Source organism: Salvelinus alpinus, chromosome 2 (assembly GCF_045679555.1).
Source record: "Salvelinus alpinus chromosome 2, SLU_Salpinus.1, whole genome shotgun sequence".
Classification (NCBI taxonomy): domain Eukaryota; kingdom Metazoa; phylum Chordata; class Actinopteri; order Salmoniformes; family Salmonidae; genus Salvelinus; species Salvelinus alpinus.
Genome location: NC_092087.1, coordinates 74,776,090 through 74,793,482, shown reverse-complemented (window position 1 = coordinate 74,793,482; position 17,393 = coordinate 74,776,090). Strand labels below are relative to the sequence as shown.

The window sequence follows — 17,393 nt, the reverse complement described above, 5'->3', positions numbered from 1 at the left end:
TGAGGCACAGTCACGGGAAATGCTTGCGTTTACCCGCTGTATTGTAGCAGGGTGGAAGTCTTTTCGTGGTAGCAGGGTGGAGATGACCACTTGTGCGTTGGGGAAAGTAGAAGAAGCTTTTTCAATCACTCCCTTCAGTGCTGTGGCCACCCTTTCCTGCTGTGCTCTCAGGTCGTTTGTGCCTGTGTGTATTATTATGTGGCTAGGTGAGCCTAGTTTGTCCTCAGACAGAAGGTCTAGGGCGCGCTGGGTGTTTGGACACCAGAGTTTAGACACACTGTGTTTGGGAAAAAGTTTTTTTTCTTCTATATATTTCCCATTTGAGTCCATAAGAAGGACAATCTGTGTCTTGTGTTTGTCCTCAGTGGGTGTGGGGGGGTTGTCAGGAGGGCTATCAGGGTGGCTGACAGGGGGGGTGCTCAGAGGGGGTGAGAGCTGCTGGGCTTGGGGTTTTTCTTTTGTCTGTTCTGTTGTGATGTCGTTTCTATGGTCAGGGTCTGGTGTGGACTGTTCTGCTGTGGTGTCGAGACTTTTGTCGGGTGCTGAGGTGGGCTGTTCTGCTGGCGTCTCTGTGGGGATGGCCACCTCCCTAGTGGGTTGTTCTCTGTCACATGCCATCCCCCTCAACCTCTCCTCCAGCAGTCTGATCCTCTCCTCCATCCCCTTCTCCCTCTCCTCCTGTAGTCTGATCCTCTCCTCCATCCCCTTCTCCCTCTCCTCCTGTAGTCTGATCCTCTCCTCCATCCCCCTCTCCCTCTCCTCCTGTAGTCTGATCCTCTCCTCTAGTGCTCTGTTCTTCTCCTGCTCCTGCTCTTTCTCCTGTTGATGTTGTCTCACCACTGTCCATAGTGCAGATATGTCTTTCTCCACCTCCAGCTCTCCAGGTCTGGTTAAGGGGGTGTTGTTGTGCTGGACTGTTGTCTGGGTCTGTGCTGACTGGAGTGTGATCACCTGCTGTTCCAGCTCCACCTGCCTTACCTCCAGCTGGGTGAATTTATCCTTCATTTCAATGAGGGAGAAGTACTCTGTACTGGGAGTTTGACTGTCTGCTGAGGGTTGCTCGTCTGTGGGGTTATATGGTGAAGAGGTTTGGTCTGACCCACTTGGGGTGGGGGTATCTTTATCAAGGGAGAGCTTCTCCTGCTGGGCTAATTCTTTGATTAGGTGAAAGTCCAGCTGAAACTGTTTGTGGTTGCCCTGTACCAATACTGTTCCAGACTTATAGAGATTTATATTAGCTGACTCCTCGTCCTCATTGTCAAGAATCCTGAGTTTCCACCCCTCGTTAACCCCCCCTCTCTTAACAGAGGGGTAGTGTGCTAATATAGCACTGTGCCATGCCTGGGGATGGTTTGTGTGGAAGATAAGGTTGCTGATGTTCCCATTTTTGTAATAGTCAGCAAAAAGTGTCTCTTGATTTTCCATAAGGAGCTTCATTTTGTGATCTTTTCTTGTCTTGTCATTTTTTACATGCACAGGGTACTGTATTTTAATTACCTCTGAACAGCAGGAGGGAGCTTCTAAGGCCTCTCCATTTGGTTGGGGTAGACTATTCGACTCTCCTGCCATTGTTGGGCTAATGGGCTTTGACACCTCTCACTTGACACTTAAGTGCTAGTTGAAGCTGTATCAAGCTTGGCAGAATTATATTACTATTCAGTCCTTATAAAGTAGTGTCATGTATTTTTCTTCTTGGCTTTTGGAAATCAAATATAGTTTCAGACTAAACATTACTCACTCAGTTCCAGGTTGGGTGGTGTTCTCAGGTTTCTGTTGTTTTCCAGAGGATTTGCTGAATATAATAATTAATCCTTGGTAGATGTGAACCTTCCAGGTGATTCCGTAAATCCGTCCAAAATCAGGTTGTAGGTTTTGAGTTTTGATTTGAAGTGAAGGTTATGTTGTAGAGGGTAGCATCCTGTATGGGTTCCTGACAAAAAATCCAAGTTTATCTAACTCTAAATGTATCTTTTTTAAAGAAAATGCTGAAAAATGCAGGAGCTCATCTGATCGTGACCCACCTCTCTCTCTCTCTCTCTCTCTCTCTCTCTCTCTCTCTCTCTCTCTCTCTCTCTCTCTCTCTCTCTCTCTCTCTCTCTCTCTCTCTCTCTCTCTCTCTCTCTCTCTCTCTCTCTCTCTCTCTCTCTCTCTCTCTCTCTCTCTCTCTCTCTCTCTCTCTCTCTCTCTCTCTCTCTCTCTCTCTCTCTCTCTCTCTCTCTCTCTCTCTCTCTCTCTCTCTCTCTCTCTAGCTGGTGATAGAGACAGTGAAAAAAAAAAAAAAAAAAAAATCTCTTTAAGAAACGTCAACTTTCAGAGTGAATAACAAAAACAAAAACACACTTTTAATTGACTTTGAAGTGTACACAAACGTCAAGGTCTGAAATGTTTACTGATTGTGTATTGTGTTAGAGGGTGATAATGCACCGGCCTGTTGTTCTGTTGTGCTGTGAACAAAAGGTCCAGGGGTTGATTACAAAGTGGGACAGTGACTGGACTGAAATCAGAGGTTATATACTGAACAGAAATATGAACGCAACATGCAACAATTTCAAATAATTTACTGAGTTATAGTTCATTTGAGGAAATCAGTCAATTGAAATGAATTCATTAGGCCCTAATCTATAGATTTCACATTAAGCATCTGTTGGTCACAGATACCTTAACCTGTTTGGGGTGCAGCCCGACACCGGTACACTTATGACAACATCCAGCTCAAGTGCAGGGCGCGAAATTCAAAAGATATTTTTTTTAAATATTTAACTTTCACACATTAACAAGTCCAATACAGCATATGAAAGGTACACATCTTGTGAATCAAGCCAACATGTCCGATTTTTAAAATGTTTTACAGGGAAGACACAATATATACATTTATTAGCTAACCACGTTAGCAAAAGACACCACTTTTCTTACTCCATCAGTTTTTTACTCCATCAGTAGCTATCACAAATTCGACCAAATAAAGATATAAATAGCCACTAACCAAGAAACAACTTCATCAGATGACAGTCTGATAACATATTTATTGTATAGCATATGTTTTGTTAGAAAAATGTGCATATTTCAGGTATAAATCATAGTTTACATTGCAGCTACAGTCAGAAATTGCACCGAAAGCAGACAGAAAAATTACAGACACCAACGCCAAATAACTAAATACTCATCATAAAACATTTCTGAAAAATACATAGTGTACAGCAATTGAAAGACAGGCATCTTGTGATTCCAGACAATATTTCCGATTTATCAAGTGTTTTACAGCGAAAACACAATATAGCGTTATATTAGCGTAGCCACAATAGCCAGAAACACTTGGGCGCCGACGACCAGTTCACATGCACGACAGATATTAGAAATAGCATCATAAAATGTTTCTTACTTTTGGTGATCTTCCGTCAGAATGTTGGACAAGGTGTCCTTTGTCCAGAACAGTCGTTGTTTGGATCTGGAACGGCAAATTTCCCTCTTGATTTAGCATGGGCACTTGCCAGGTGGCACGGATCTCTCCAACGGCAACAAAGTCAGAGAACGGAACACGGCAAAACTCCCGAAAAAATTTCAATAATCTGATGAAACTATATTGAAAAAACATACTTTACGATGATATGGTCACATGTATCAAATAAAATCTAAACCGGAGATGTTAGTCGTCCATAACGACAGCTAAACAGAAGGCAAATCCATGTCCCCTTTCGCGTGCTCCAGAAACAGGAAATGGACGGTCACGTCATACAAAGAGCTTTAATTCCACATCAGACCAAGATAAACACGAAATTTCTTCTCTCACCGCCTCTTGACAACCAGGGGAAGGTGTATGAAGTGTACGTAGACTCTTACGTATCATGCCCATGTATAGGCAGGAAGTTGAACAGAGCATCGATTTCTGACATTCCACTTCCTGGTCAGGAAATGTGCTGCAGAATGAGTTCTGTTTCACTCAGAGAAATAATTCAAACGGTTTTAGAAACTAGAGCGTGTTTTCTATCCAATAGTAATAATAATATGCATATTGTACGAGCAAGAATTGAGTACGAGGCCGTTTGAAATGGGCACGATTTAACTGGCTACTCAATACTGCCCCTTGCAGCCATAAGAAGTTAAAATAAGTTGCCCTCACAGTGGGCCTCAGGATCTCATCACGGTTTTTCTGTGCATTCAAATTGCCATCAATAAAATGCACTTGTGTTTGTTGTCTGTAGCTTATGCCTGCCTGCCCATACCATAACAGTCCAGCTACCATGGGGCGCAATGTTCACAACGTTGACAGCAAACCGCTTGCACACACAACGACATACATGTGGTCTGCAGTTGTGAGGCCAGTTGGACATACTGCCAAATTCTCTAAAACCTCGTTGGAGGTGTCTTATGCTAGAGAAACTTCTCTGACAAAAGATCTGGTGGACTTTCCTGCAGTCAGCATGCCAATTGCACGATACCTCAAAACTTGAGACATCTGTGGCATTGTGTTGTGTGACAAAACTGCACATTTTAGAGTGTCCTTTTATTGTCTACATCACAAGGTGCAGCTGTGTAATTATCATGCTGTTTAATCAGTTTCTTGATATGCCACACTTGTCAGGTGGATGGATTATCTTGGCAGGAGAAATTCTCACTAACAGCGAAATAGTATTTTTGTGCCTATGGAACATTTCTGGGGATCTTTTATTTCAGCTCATGAAACATTGGACCAACACTTAATGTGTTGTGTTTGTATTTTGTTCAGTGTGTATACATAGATATAACACTTGATATATTATATTAATAATAAGTGAGGAGAGATTAGTATTAATGTGAACCAAAACACGCTGGGAGTCACCATAACTATAATGTGCTAAACTGGACACCATACTTTTCTGTGACTTACTGGAAAGAAATGTAAGCTTTGCATTACCAAAGCTGTGATTCAGTGGTGCTGTAATGTCCTTAACTGGACACTGTAACCTCATTGGACTCTCTTAGTCCCTTATAACTATTATCCCAACCAACCATAACACCATAACTTCACTTGACAGCTTGTCAATAAATTGGGGGAGGTTCCTAATCACACTGAGGCCAGACCAGGCCATAGGGAGTCCTAGACGGACCTCAGGCTTTGTTGCATCCTATTAGTTCTGGCTAGGTAATTAATTGATAAATCAATGACAGCGTCATTATTAGAATGGGCACTTGCCTGACCTGCTTTGCCCGATGTAAATCACTTTGTGATTGGGAGGTAGCTAACATCAGCCGGTGGAAGTCAGCCAACCCTGACCTGGCTGCCTGTGTTGTCATGGAGTCCCTCAGGGCTCAGTCTTCCTACCTCTGCTGATCTGGAGCATTTGTCAACTGCAGCCCAATCAATATATAATAATGATGCGTTGAAATGCAAAAAATATCTATTATAAGTATCGTGCTGAGGGGATAGGAAAAATAAGCTGTAACATAACACAGTAATACTGTATGTCCTTTGGATCAAAATCAAATCTAATTGTATTTATCACATGCTTCATAAACAGCAGGTGTAGACTAACAGTGAAATGCTTACTTACGGGCCCTTCCCAACAATGCAGAGAGAATAAAATAGAAAAATAATAATACATACACAATGAGTAACGATAACTTGGCTATATACACGGGATACCAGTACCAAGTTGATGTGCAGATGTCGGAGGTAATTGAGGTAGATATGTACATCAATGAAAAGCCAACTGACATATATTCCTGAGGTGCTGATCTGTTGCACCCTCTACAACCACTGTGATTATTAGTATCTGACCCTACTGTTCATCTATGAACATTTGAACATCTTGGCCATGTTCTGTTATAATCTCCACCCGGCACAGCCAGAAGGGGACTGGCCACCCCTCATAGCCTGGTACCTCTCTAGGTTTCTTCCTAGGTTTCAGCCTTTCTAGGGAGTTTTTCCTAGCCACCGTGCTTCTGCAACTGCATTGCTTGCTGTTTGGGGTTTTAGGCTGGGTTTCTGTACAGCACTTTGAGGTATCAGCTGATGTAAGAAGGGCTTTATAAATACATTTGATTGATATACAGTAGGTAGAGGTAAAGTGTTGATGTTGATCACATTCTGTATGTGATTTGTTATAGTGATTATGGCTATGAACGGCGTAGAGAAGGGAACTGTCTACCAGCGTTCTGGTTCAACCCAGCTGTTGTATCAAGGAGCTGCAGCCAAGGACAGAACTACCTCAACAGCACAGGGTGAGTTGCACATAAAGACACTATTTTGTAACGTTTCTATGTTGTCTATTCTAAGTGAAGGCAACCCTTCTGTATATTTCTGCTCAATGAAAGGTCAAATATTTTTCCTTGAATGTTTTCCATTTCATTTTGTAAAACATTATGATGGTTATAATATGATCCATGTTAAAAAGCCTGAATAGGTATCTCACATTTCAAAAGAGAGGTACAAAAACACATTAAAGCTTACAGTGGCTACAGTATCTCTCTGTATAGGTTGGCCAATGCTTTGTCATCTTCCCATCTTCCCACTGTAATGAAACACTGTCAGGGTGTCACATCTTCTGGCACGGCTCCTATTGTGAATAGTGATATTGGCTATTTAGGCCTGAGTCATTCACCAGACAGTTGATCTATACTGCGTGACATTGTGTACTTCAGAGAGCTTCAAAGCACTTTCAGGATTCCCAGGACACAGATTAGGACGTCTCAGGATGGCTAAAGTCTGAGGAGAACGGTACATCCTTCATTGATGCATTCGCTTCCCCAAGGTTAAAAGTCAAGTTTTGTCTGGAGTTAGTAAGCATGTTGGAGTTTTGTCAATGTGACCGACAACTACTGTACATCTTGTGTCAGACATTACCTTTCAGGGTTAAAAGTAATCTTTTAATTAGGGATTACTAAGCATTTTTAAGATTAGCCAAAGAATAGCAAGTCTTGTTCACTAGCTCAGTCACTTCCACAATCACTTTGAGGTTAAAAATACAATTTTTGCGATTTCTTGTCAAGCTTCATTGATGAACGTGACCAATGCCTTAGCCTTGTTAACTAGTAGTGTCATGAAGCCATGACCTCAGTAAACCATACTAAACATGTACTAACTCATTCAAATGGTATCTTCTTAAGGTACCGAAAAGTGGTGTCCAACAACTGCATCAAGGGAGTCAAGGACATGTACACACCCAGGAAGCAGATGTGTCCCAACAGGGTTCCAAAAGGCCTTTCTCTCTCCACCAGAGAGGGCAAGCTTACCGCCGACCTGCACACCAACGTCACCTTCCTGGTGCATCTGGATGAGGTAGGACTGGGCCAAAATCCAAAATGGCATCCTTTTTGTATATCATTCTTATGGGCATGTAGGAGCCCAAATGGACGCCTGTGTATACATCACTGTTATGAGTTGCATTGATTTTCACTTTAAGCCATGAAATGAAAAATCTGTGTGTTTTGTATTGCTATGCATGGTTGTAAAAGTAGTCCTAGCATGTGGCGCACAACTCACTCACTGTAGGCCTGTTACTGAGTGAAATATGGATGTTTCCCATATGTTCAACATGGATGTTTCTCCAGACATACGCCTACAATTATTTCCCTGTTATATTATCCCATATACACCAACTGCTGAAAGTTTAATAGTAACTTGCAACACAACATCACCCACACACAGCTACAGGCCCCAAGCCCCGAGCCGAGAGACGGAGTAAGAGCTAAAGACCTAAGAGAGAGATGCACCCCTGGAGACCCTGTTATAGAGTGATAAACTCAGAGTAGTCTCCTTCTAGGGCCAGCGCCTTGCCTCGCTCCCCTCACTCCCAAGACACTGTTCAACCACCTCACATTAAATACAGGTGGAATAAGTGCGGTAGTGCTCTGCTCGGTGCGGCGGTGCTTTCCCCCTGCACTGCAGCTAAGAAGTAAGTGTCTCTCCCACGAGGTCTCTCCTGGGCCCAGCTGACGTATTACAGTGTGATGAGTTGAGGAAATGAGGGTCTATTTCTTTCATTAAGAGAGGCCTCCTCTGATAAGAGAGACATATGCCATGTGGTCAAACATTTTATGAAATGTATTTTATAAAAATTTCAGTCCAAAAAAATAATTAAAAACAACTATCACAGGAGACTAATGGAGGTGAAGAATCTTCATGGCGTCGGGTCTTATGCATTCAGAAAATCCTTCGCTCCTGTTGAATTCAGACTTTAATTTATATTCATGAAGCCCACGATGGTAGAATTTCTTGGGGAGAGCAAATGGGCCTAAATATTTAATTTGTGGTACTGCTGGGTAGTAAACATGGCGGTTCAGAAAAATGAAAATAAAGGAGGGAGGTGGAAGAAAGTTTGATGTTTTGAGAGAGGGATGAGATCTATAGTGTCACACGTCAAGGTTTCATTATCACAAAGTGACCTTATCATGTGTACACCAACCAGATTTGCTGTACGTTAGCTACCTTATAGTATGTAATGTGTACACCAACCAGATTTACTGTACGTTAGCTACCTTATAGTATGTAATGTGTACACCAACCAGATTTAATGTACATTAGCTACCTTATAGTATGTGATGTGTACACCATCCAGATTTACCCAACATTAGTTGCATTATAGCATGTAATGTGTACACTGACATCACACTGTTTATACCATCCTTTGTGTGTTGACATTCACCTGAACAAGAGTCCTGTTCACAGTCCTGCTGTGTTTGGACCTGAACTAACACAACCCCTTATCAACCAGCACTGCTGTCCGGAACATGACGCTTACCCTATTATGCATTTTGGATTTGGAGGCCCTCTGAGTCACACATGGAGCCACGGACACAAAGCTTGACATTTAGCCAGTAGGCCAGCATCAGTCTCATGCAGATTTGCTAGCGATCCCAGGACACCTTGATAGAGAACTAGAAGTGTCCAGAGAATGTGAACAGAGGACACCAACAAAATCCTGAATGACATCGACGCCATTACAGTTCCACACAACAGCCGCCAACGTTATCCCTTTTCTTCCATTCTATTCTGCCTTTCTTTATTTGGCTTATCCATAGTGTATCTTTTTCACTGTACAATGGCGTGAAATATACCCCCAGAAGCCTTCCCTTGTTTTCATACTCTGCTGTGCTTGAAAAGAAACTAAACAGATAGTGAATAAGGAGAGAGAGAGACACACACACACACACCTCATTAGTGGTAACAGGCAAACACACTGCTCTCACAGTGGGGCAGAATATGATGCAACCCCAATGTTGGGCTAATTCTGACTGCTTGTGTCTGTGTGTGAATTTAGTCCAGCAGTCTGTTGACTAGTGTACCTGCCACCCTGATTACTACACTGCTTCAACCTCCCTGTGGTTCTCTCTCTCTCCATCACACACACACACACACACACACACACACACACACACACACACACACACACACACACACACACACACACACACACACACACACACACACACACACACACACACACACACACACACACACACACACACACACACACACACACACACACACACACACACACACACACACACACACACACACACACACACACACACACACACACACACACCACAGGGACTCATGTCAGACTCAGGATGGTGTAGAGGTGTCACAACACCATCTGTTGGACCTCTGACAGAAACAGACAATGGTGTCCTGCCTGTGCCCATGCATGCTTACTGAATGTTACTGTGGGTTTGAGGCATTGTATTGAACCCCATGTTTAAAAAACATTTTTTTTTAACTAGGCAAGTCAGTTAATAAGAACAAAATCTTATTTATAGTGACGTCCTACCAGGGAACAGTGGTTTAACTGCCTTATTCAGGGGCAGAATGACATAATTTAACTTTGTCCGCTCGGGATTCGATCCAGCATCCTTTTGGTTACTGGCCCATCACTCTAACCACTAGGCTACCTGCCGCCACAAAATAATGAGATGTATTTAAGTCTAGAATAAACAAAAGTACAAGCATCTAGCTGGGCTCTCAAATACAATGGAATTGTTATATACAGTATATATATTTTTTTTTTATAATGATGAAATGTATCTTAATTGTTTTATTTTTGTCTTTATTTCTGTCTTTTCTGTCTTTCTTCATCTGTATTCCTTACTTGAGACTTTACTTGTTTTCCAGGGTGACTCAATGAGAACCAACATCCAACTGGATTTCGGAGATGGCACGGCAGTCTCCTTCTCCAACCTGAGCTGGATCGAAGAGGGTATCAGACATGTTTATAAGACGGCTGGGATATTCCGTGTCTCGGCCTTGGCGGAAAACACCCTGGGATTTGATACTACAACGTTGTACCTTCATGTTACGTGTACGTCACCTCTATACATCCATCTATTTTGTCAGGAATATTTAATTCAATTCCCGCCATCGAGGAATGAAGTACTTCTGGTTTTAGTTTGTACTGTACCTGATAGATAATTGGTCAGATACTGTGACGTCGGCCATTGATTGGCCAGAGTGGTCGCTCACCTGGTGACCCAGGTCTGAATCAGTCCCTGATTGGAGGGGAATAATGGAAAACAACAGTGCTGTGGTTCTCAATGATCATAATTGAATATCTCTGCCTCATATTTCTCTGTAAATAACCACCTTACTAAATATACAGCAGTGTACAATGGAGCCAGTTAAAGGCAAAGTACCAGAATGCTTTCAACATAGTACAGCACTTTGATGCTCTCTCTCTCTTTTCATCTTGGAATGAACAAGCCAGCCAAATGTCAAGTAAATAATAGCGACAAATATAACATGCTTATGTCTAAAAGGCTTCAAGAATTATCCAGCTCTTTGAGGTGCAGTGTTTGAATTGCCCCCTTGTCTCTTGATTTGAAAAGCGAGGCTTTCGTCAATTAGTGAAGGTGCCATTTAAATGTTGTCTCTGGTCGCCACGACACTTTCAATCAGTGTACTTTGATATTGTTGATGTTGATTGATTCTGCTGGTGTTTTTCTCTCCATGGTTTGGTACAAATGATTATACTTAAAAAAAATACTTTTACCCTTTTTTCTCCCCAATTTCGTGATATCCAATTGGTAGTTACAGTCTTGTCTCATCGCTGCAACTCCAGTACGGACTCGGGAGAGGTAAAGGTGGTGAGCCATGCGTTCTTCGAAATATGACCCTGCCAAGCCGCACTGCTTCTTGACACACTTCTCACTTAACCTGGAAGCCAACCGCACCAATGTGTCGGAGGAAACAAAGTCCACCTGGCGATTGCAGTCAAATTGCAGGCGCCCAGTTTGCCACAAGGAGTCGCTAGAGTGCGATGGGACAAGGATATGCCGGTCGGCCAAACCTTCCCCTACCCCGAACGACTCTGTGCCAATTGTGCAGCACCTCATGGGTCTCCAAGATCCGGCCGGCTGTGATAAAGCCTGGGATCGAATCCGGGTCTGTAGTGACGCATCAAGCACTGCGATGCAGTACCTTAGACCGCTGCGCCACTCGGGAGGTTGTTTGGCACATTTTGGGGGAATTTACAGGGGAGAGAGAGTGCAGATGATGCTTTTAGCAATGTGCCAATCACGATGCCACCACATATTTCAAATTGGAATATTTTTAACACCAGACACAGTTTAGGGAGCCTGACCAAATGACTCACATCACACACACAACACACACACATGCACATCCGCATAGACACAAACTTAAAAGGGGGAGACACACAGATACGCACACTTTCTCTCTCTGTCACACACATCACACACACACACACACAAACACACACAAACATACACAGACACTAACACACACACACATACTGTACATACACTGCATGCGTTTGAAAGCTAGGATAAAGATTAGTCTCAGTTAAAGAGGATAAGAGTTAACAGAAGCCCAGGCGGAGACGTACACGCCAGAATGCAGAGTCACACCACTGTCAGCCGGAGTTTTACTGTTAAAATACCTTGTTTTATCTCTCTCCTACATGAACCTTCACCACTTAGATAATGATAATGCCATGTACACCCACGTCAGCTTCCATTATGGTCTCAGCATGGCAGACCACAGTATTACTCACAAGGTATCACGTCAAAAACATGATAACGCCAACGTGTTTTAAGTCGAGAATAAATCTTGTTCTTCAACTAAATTCCAACAAAACTACAAAAAATTATGATAGTTATGACATTTGTTGAGGACGATTTCATTCACCTTCCCTTTTCAGCTAAAGTAGTCTTATTGAGAAGAAGATCTCACACACTACCCCAGTGATAATGTTAAGTGATACTGGCAAGCGCGGTGTGGGAGATCTTCTTTTCTCTAATTCTTCATTTATGAAGGTTTCTATTAATTTTTTCCCACACAGCTGTAAATATTATCTTTGGATGTGCCAGTGCTTTTCATATTTAAACAAAAAATTATCTCAAAATAATATTTTGATGTGCGAGTGAGTTTCATATTGTGTAGTAGGCAGTCTCAAGCAATGTCCATGTAATTACAATCATATACGGAGTCTGAATCATCCAATACGGAGTCTGAATCATCCAATACGGAGTCTGAATCATCCAATACTGAGTCTGATTCATCCAATACTGAGTCTGAATCATCCAATACTGAGTCTGAATCATCCAATACTGAGTCTGAGTCATCCAATACTGAGTCTGAGTCATCCACTGCTGAGTCTGTATTATCCAATACTGACTCTGTATTATCCAATACTGAGTCTGAATCATCCAATACTGAATATGAATCATCCTCTGTGTTTGTATCAGGTCCTGTGGAACATGTCCAGTTGCTGGCTCCATTTGTGGCCATCAAGAACAAGGAAGTAAACCTAACAGCAGTGGTCTGGCCCATCCACTCCAGGACCCTCACCTACTTCTGGTGGCTGGGGAACAGCACTGAGGTAAACTAGACTTAAAACACTTGGTGTACAGGGAAGAGGGCCTATAACCTGAGCCCTGTGGGACTCCAGTGTTGTGTATAGTATTCAGTATATGTGGGGTACCAACTATACAAATTTAGTAGAGGTAAACTGACACTATTCAAAAGGGGTCTTGCCCTATAATACCATATAGTGTACATGTACTGGTGGCTGGTGTCACTGTAACTAAATCAGAGGAGAGGCTTATTGTCATGGCTGGAACGGAATCAGTGGAACAGCATCGAACACATCAAAGACATGGGTTCTATTCCAGTTCCATTCCACTTACTATGAGCTGTCCTACCTTCAGTAGCCTCCACTGATGTACATATGGGTTATACATGATGTCTATGGTTTTACATACATTGACCTCTTCTATTATTGAAGATGACAGTGATAGAGGCGGAGCAGTCTCTGATTTTGTATTTTGTTCAAACATCTTATTAGTTTGTCATGAGTTATGACCTTAGCTGCATTGGTTCTAGGTCTAATGGGGAGGATGCTTTTTGTAGGGTTTTACTCAAGTCAGAAGCTCCGACTACTCTTAGTGAGAAGTTGAAGGAGAAGTTGTTATCATCTGAAATGGGTTTGTTTCATGTTCTGGGGTTTTAGGTAAATGTTTTAGGTGAAGGGATTATGACCTGATCAAAGTGTGATCATCCATTTTGTCCATGTTCCTTCTTCCTCCAGCCAGTGATCAGCTTAGACGGGAGCATCTCGTACACCTTCACCAGCGAGGGAATGAACACTGTTACGGTCCAAGTGTCTTCAGCCAACGCCATACTGCAAGACAGCAAGACGATAGCAGTCCAGGGTAAGGATCAGGATCTCTCTCTCTGTCTCTCTCTGTCTCTCTGTCTCTTTCTCTCTCTCGCTCGGATCACCCTAATCAAATTATTCTGCTTGATGTAATGCTAATTAGCACATCTAGCAGGCATCTCACTTGGTATGCAACGTTTGAGGGTACTTTAAATTTGAATATGTCAGGATATGCGAAAGGGGACATTTCCCCAATTATCTAAGAAATCACTTGTGCAAGCAATCAACTTCTCTTGTCAAACCATGAGCACATGCATACTGTACGCACACACACCAACTTCTCTGTCAGCTTTCCAACCCATCAGAAGGCAGTTAGAGGAGGGACACAACCAGAACAAATGACAGTGGGGAATGAGGAGGATACCTTGAGAATAATGCACCTAGATCAGGGGCTGAATTAACGGTCTGTTTCTGTTTCTCCCCTGGGTCTCTCTCTCTTTCTGACAGAGTTCTTCAAATCTCTGCTTTTATCTTTCTCCCCTAATCTGGACGAGTACAACCCTGACGTCCCCGAGTGGAGACAGGATGTGGGGAGAGTCATTAAGAAGGCTCTGCTCCAAGTAAGTGTGAATTCCTTCCATCTCTCGTTTTCTCCCTCTCTCTTGTCTCTTCCTATCCTCTCAGACGCTTTGGCATTCACCCTCGGGCTGCCCTATGATTCGTTATCACACAGGTGCGAGGGTCTCAGCTTCTTCTTCCCCCCTCGAGGCAGCTTGATGAGCACTAACAGAAGTTGGAGCAATGAAATGTGTTCTTCGGGAATTAGCCTGGAATGAAGGAGATCTAGGCATTACCGTGACATTGGATGTGCTTAGTATCTATGGAGGAGAGCTAGCGCTGATATGTCATATTTAATTGTGTTATTCTTCCACTTTGTGTGTTGGTTTAGGCCTTTAGTGTGAGACTTGTGGTCTCTCTGTGTTTTCACCTACTCCACAGTTGATTTGACATGAGAGGCGCCTCAGGCGAGCTAGTCTGAGAGCCAGTGGAGGGAGCTACTGTGATGGAGGACAGGGTGAGGCTTTGTGAGGGATAAAGTGCACCTTATCACCTGGCATTCTGTGAGCCACATACTATGTTCACCGCAGTATAGTATAGCACCAGCCAATTGAATTGTGTTAAACAGAGGGGCACACTCAGTTAAAGTTATATATCTAGCGCGGGCTATTAATTGCTAGCCTCAATAGGGATTTACAGCAATAGGGTGTTACAGCACCACTTTTCATACAGAAGGTTTTGTTATACAACCTTTTAGGACCAACATACATTATACGGTATCTATTGAGTTTATGAACACTAGTTCATGTGTCATGTGCTCCTCCATATACAGTTTAATCCTCATTTCATCTCTTTCACTCTTTCTCTAAAAGAAAATCATATTAAGGCCTATTCGTCCATGTACTGCTAGAGTTGGCATAGGGTTCATAGCCTAGATATTGTGCAACAATCATCATGCAAAGTGTTATTAGAATTTTTACCTTAATTTATATTGACATTTTCTGCGGTTCACGTTCAGTTCGCCCTCAAAATGGAACATATTCTGTTCTGTCAAAGTAAACAACTCCCCACAATAAAGCCAAGATGAGAAGGTTCAGCAAAATTGCAATTACTTGACTTCACAGAATAAAATGATAGTTATAGGTGAATCATCATAACATATTTAGAACAACATTGTTGGAAATAATGCACTATGGACGGAGTTATGAAATAGAATAACCCAGTATTGTCAAGTTCATGACGAATGAAAAACAGAATCCACGTCTTGGTGTGTTTTACAATAGTAATTAGTAATCAACCGCTGTTTCATCTTATTTATTAGGCTTTGCATACAGTAAGATTGCGAGGAAGCTGCTCCAAAAGTGTTTGCTGTTAAAATATTAAAGCGACAAGATACAGTCTTGAAAATGTGTTTTTTCAGCCAAATTTGGGCATGGACAAAGTTCCCTCCAAAACACTCACTCATCTGACTCAGTCTGACTCACCTACTCTCCTCCCTTAACCCAGATCAGATTTTTCACTCCAGCCAATGAGTTTTGGGGGCACAAAATGCCAGCGCTACCCAAGCACACAGAGCCAGAAGGCTTTTTAGAGTAATGAGTGATCGCAAAAAGAACAAATATGGGCTGAGTGTATTGATTTTACAGGTGCTACTGCATCCTATCCTCTTCCATCTCCCATTCCCTCTCCCATTCCATACCTCTTTCCCCTCATTGCAAGTCATTCCGTTGCTCTATATTTGTCCACTCATTTTCTACTCAAATGGTGATTTTTTAGGCTTGATAATTGATGTGCTTCAAGTGTATGTGACTCGCCGACTACGCCACTCCATTGTCCGCCAGTAGCCAAATAGAGAACCCATAAAAACATTAGTGGCTTTTTAAATGGACACCGATTTCTGGTTGAAACCCTGGGCCTTGATGGTAATCTAAAGTGGATAAAGGACATTATAAAGAAAAACACTTAGTAGTAGCTATTTTGAAGTCATGGAAAAACAGCTGTTTTGCAAGACATACTCTTCCCATCAAGAAAGAAATAGACTTTTGCAAAAACCTGGAGGTTGAGTTTGGATTGAAAAAAGTTCAACACTTTATTTGACACCTAGCCTTAAAATAACGCAATATGTCACAACAGTTTATGACAGGTTGTTTTAGCTTTTATGACATGATCATGATATGTCACAGTCATAGACATGTCATAGTTTGTCATAAAAGCTAAAACTACTTGTCATAAACTGTTGTGACATATTGCGTTATTTTAAGGCTGGTTATGACATCTACGTACATAAGAGTGTCAAAACCCACACAACCTACCATACAAAGCAAACCATTCTATTACACCGTAGCCTACTTGTAAACAGTATGTTTATGTTATCCTTTACTTAACACCCATCCCAGATCCGGGAGCATCCTCATCAGTAAAAGCTGACTAGCATAGCCTAGCATAGCGCCACAAGTAAATAATAGCATATAAATATCATGAAATCACAAGTCCAATACAGCAAATGAAAGATAAACATCTTGTGAATCCAGCCATCATTTCCGATTTTTAAAATGTTTTACAGCGAAAACACAATATGTATTTCTATTAGCTAACCACAATAGCCAAAGACTCAACCGCATATTTTCACCATGTTTCTACCGCATAGGTAGCTATCACAAAACCGACCAAATATAGATATAATTAGTAACTAACCAAGAAACAACATCATCAGATGACAGTCTTATAACATGTTATACAATAAATTTATGTTTTGTTCGAAAATGTGCATATTTGAGCTATAAATCATAGTTTTACATTGCAGCTACCATCAAAAATATCACCAAAGCAGCCAGAATAATTACAGAGAGCAACGTGAAATACCTAAATACTCATCATAAAACATTTATGAAAAATACATGGTGTACAGCAAATGAAAGATAAACATCTTGTGAATCCAGCCAATATTTCCGATTTTTTAAAGTGTTTTACAGCGAAAACACAATATAGCATTATATTAGCTTACCACAATAGCCAAACACACAACCGCATTTATTCACCGCATAGATAGCATTCGCAAAAACCAGCAAAAGATATAAAATTAATCACTAACCTTGACCAACTTCATCAGATGACAGTCTTATAACATCAGGTTATACAATACACTTATGTTTTGTTCGAAAATGTGCATATTTAGAGCTGCAAACCGTGGTTATACATTGTGAATATGTAGCATCGATTCACCAGAATGTCCGGAGCTATTTT

The 17,393-nt window shown here is 41.8% G+C and overlaps 1 protein-coding gene across 2 annotated transcripts in view; it reads left to right on the top strand.

Moving 5' to 3' along the window:
• LOC139567736 (VPS10 domain-containing receptor SorCS3-like) overlaps positions 1–17,393 on the top strand; it is a 228,387-nt gene that overhangs the window by 201,010 nt on the left and 9,984 nt on the right. For both annotated transcript variants that reach the window (XM_071389195.1, XM_071389194.1), the window contains exons 17-22: positions 6,085–6,198; positions 7,084–7,255; positions 10,091–10,277; positions 12,682–12,815; positions 13,524–13,647; positions 14,100–14,212. In XM_071389195.1, coding sequence (XP_071245296.1) covers positions 6,085–6,198; positions 7,084–7,255; positions 10,091–10,277; positions 12,682–12,815; positions 13,524–13,647; positions 14,100–14,212 — 844 coding nt within the window. The remainder of the gene's footprint in view (positions 1–6,084; positions 6,199–7,083; positions 7,256–10,090; positions 10,278–12,681; positions 12,816–13,523; positions 13,648–14,099; positions 14,213–17,393) is intronic.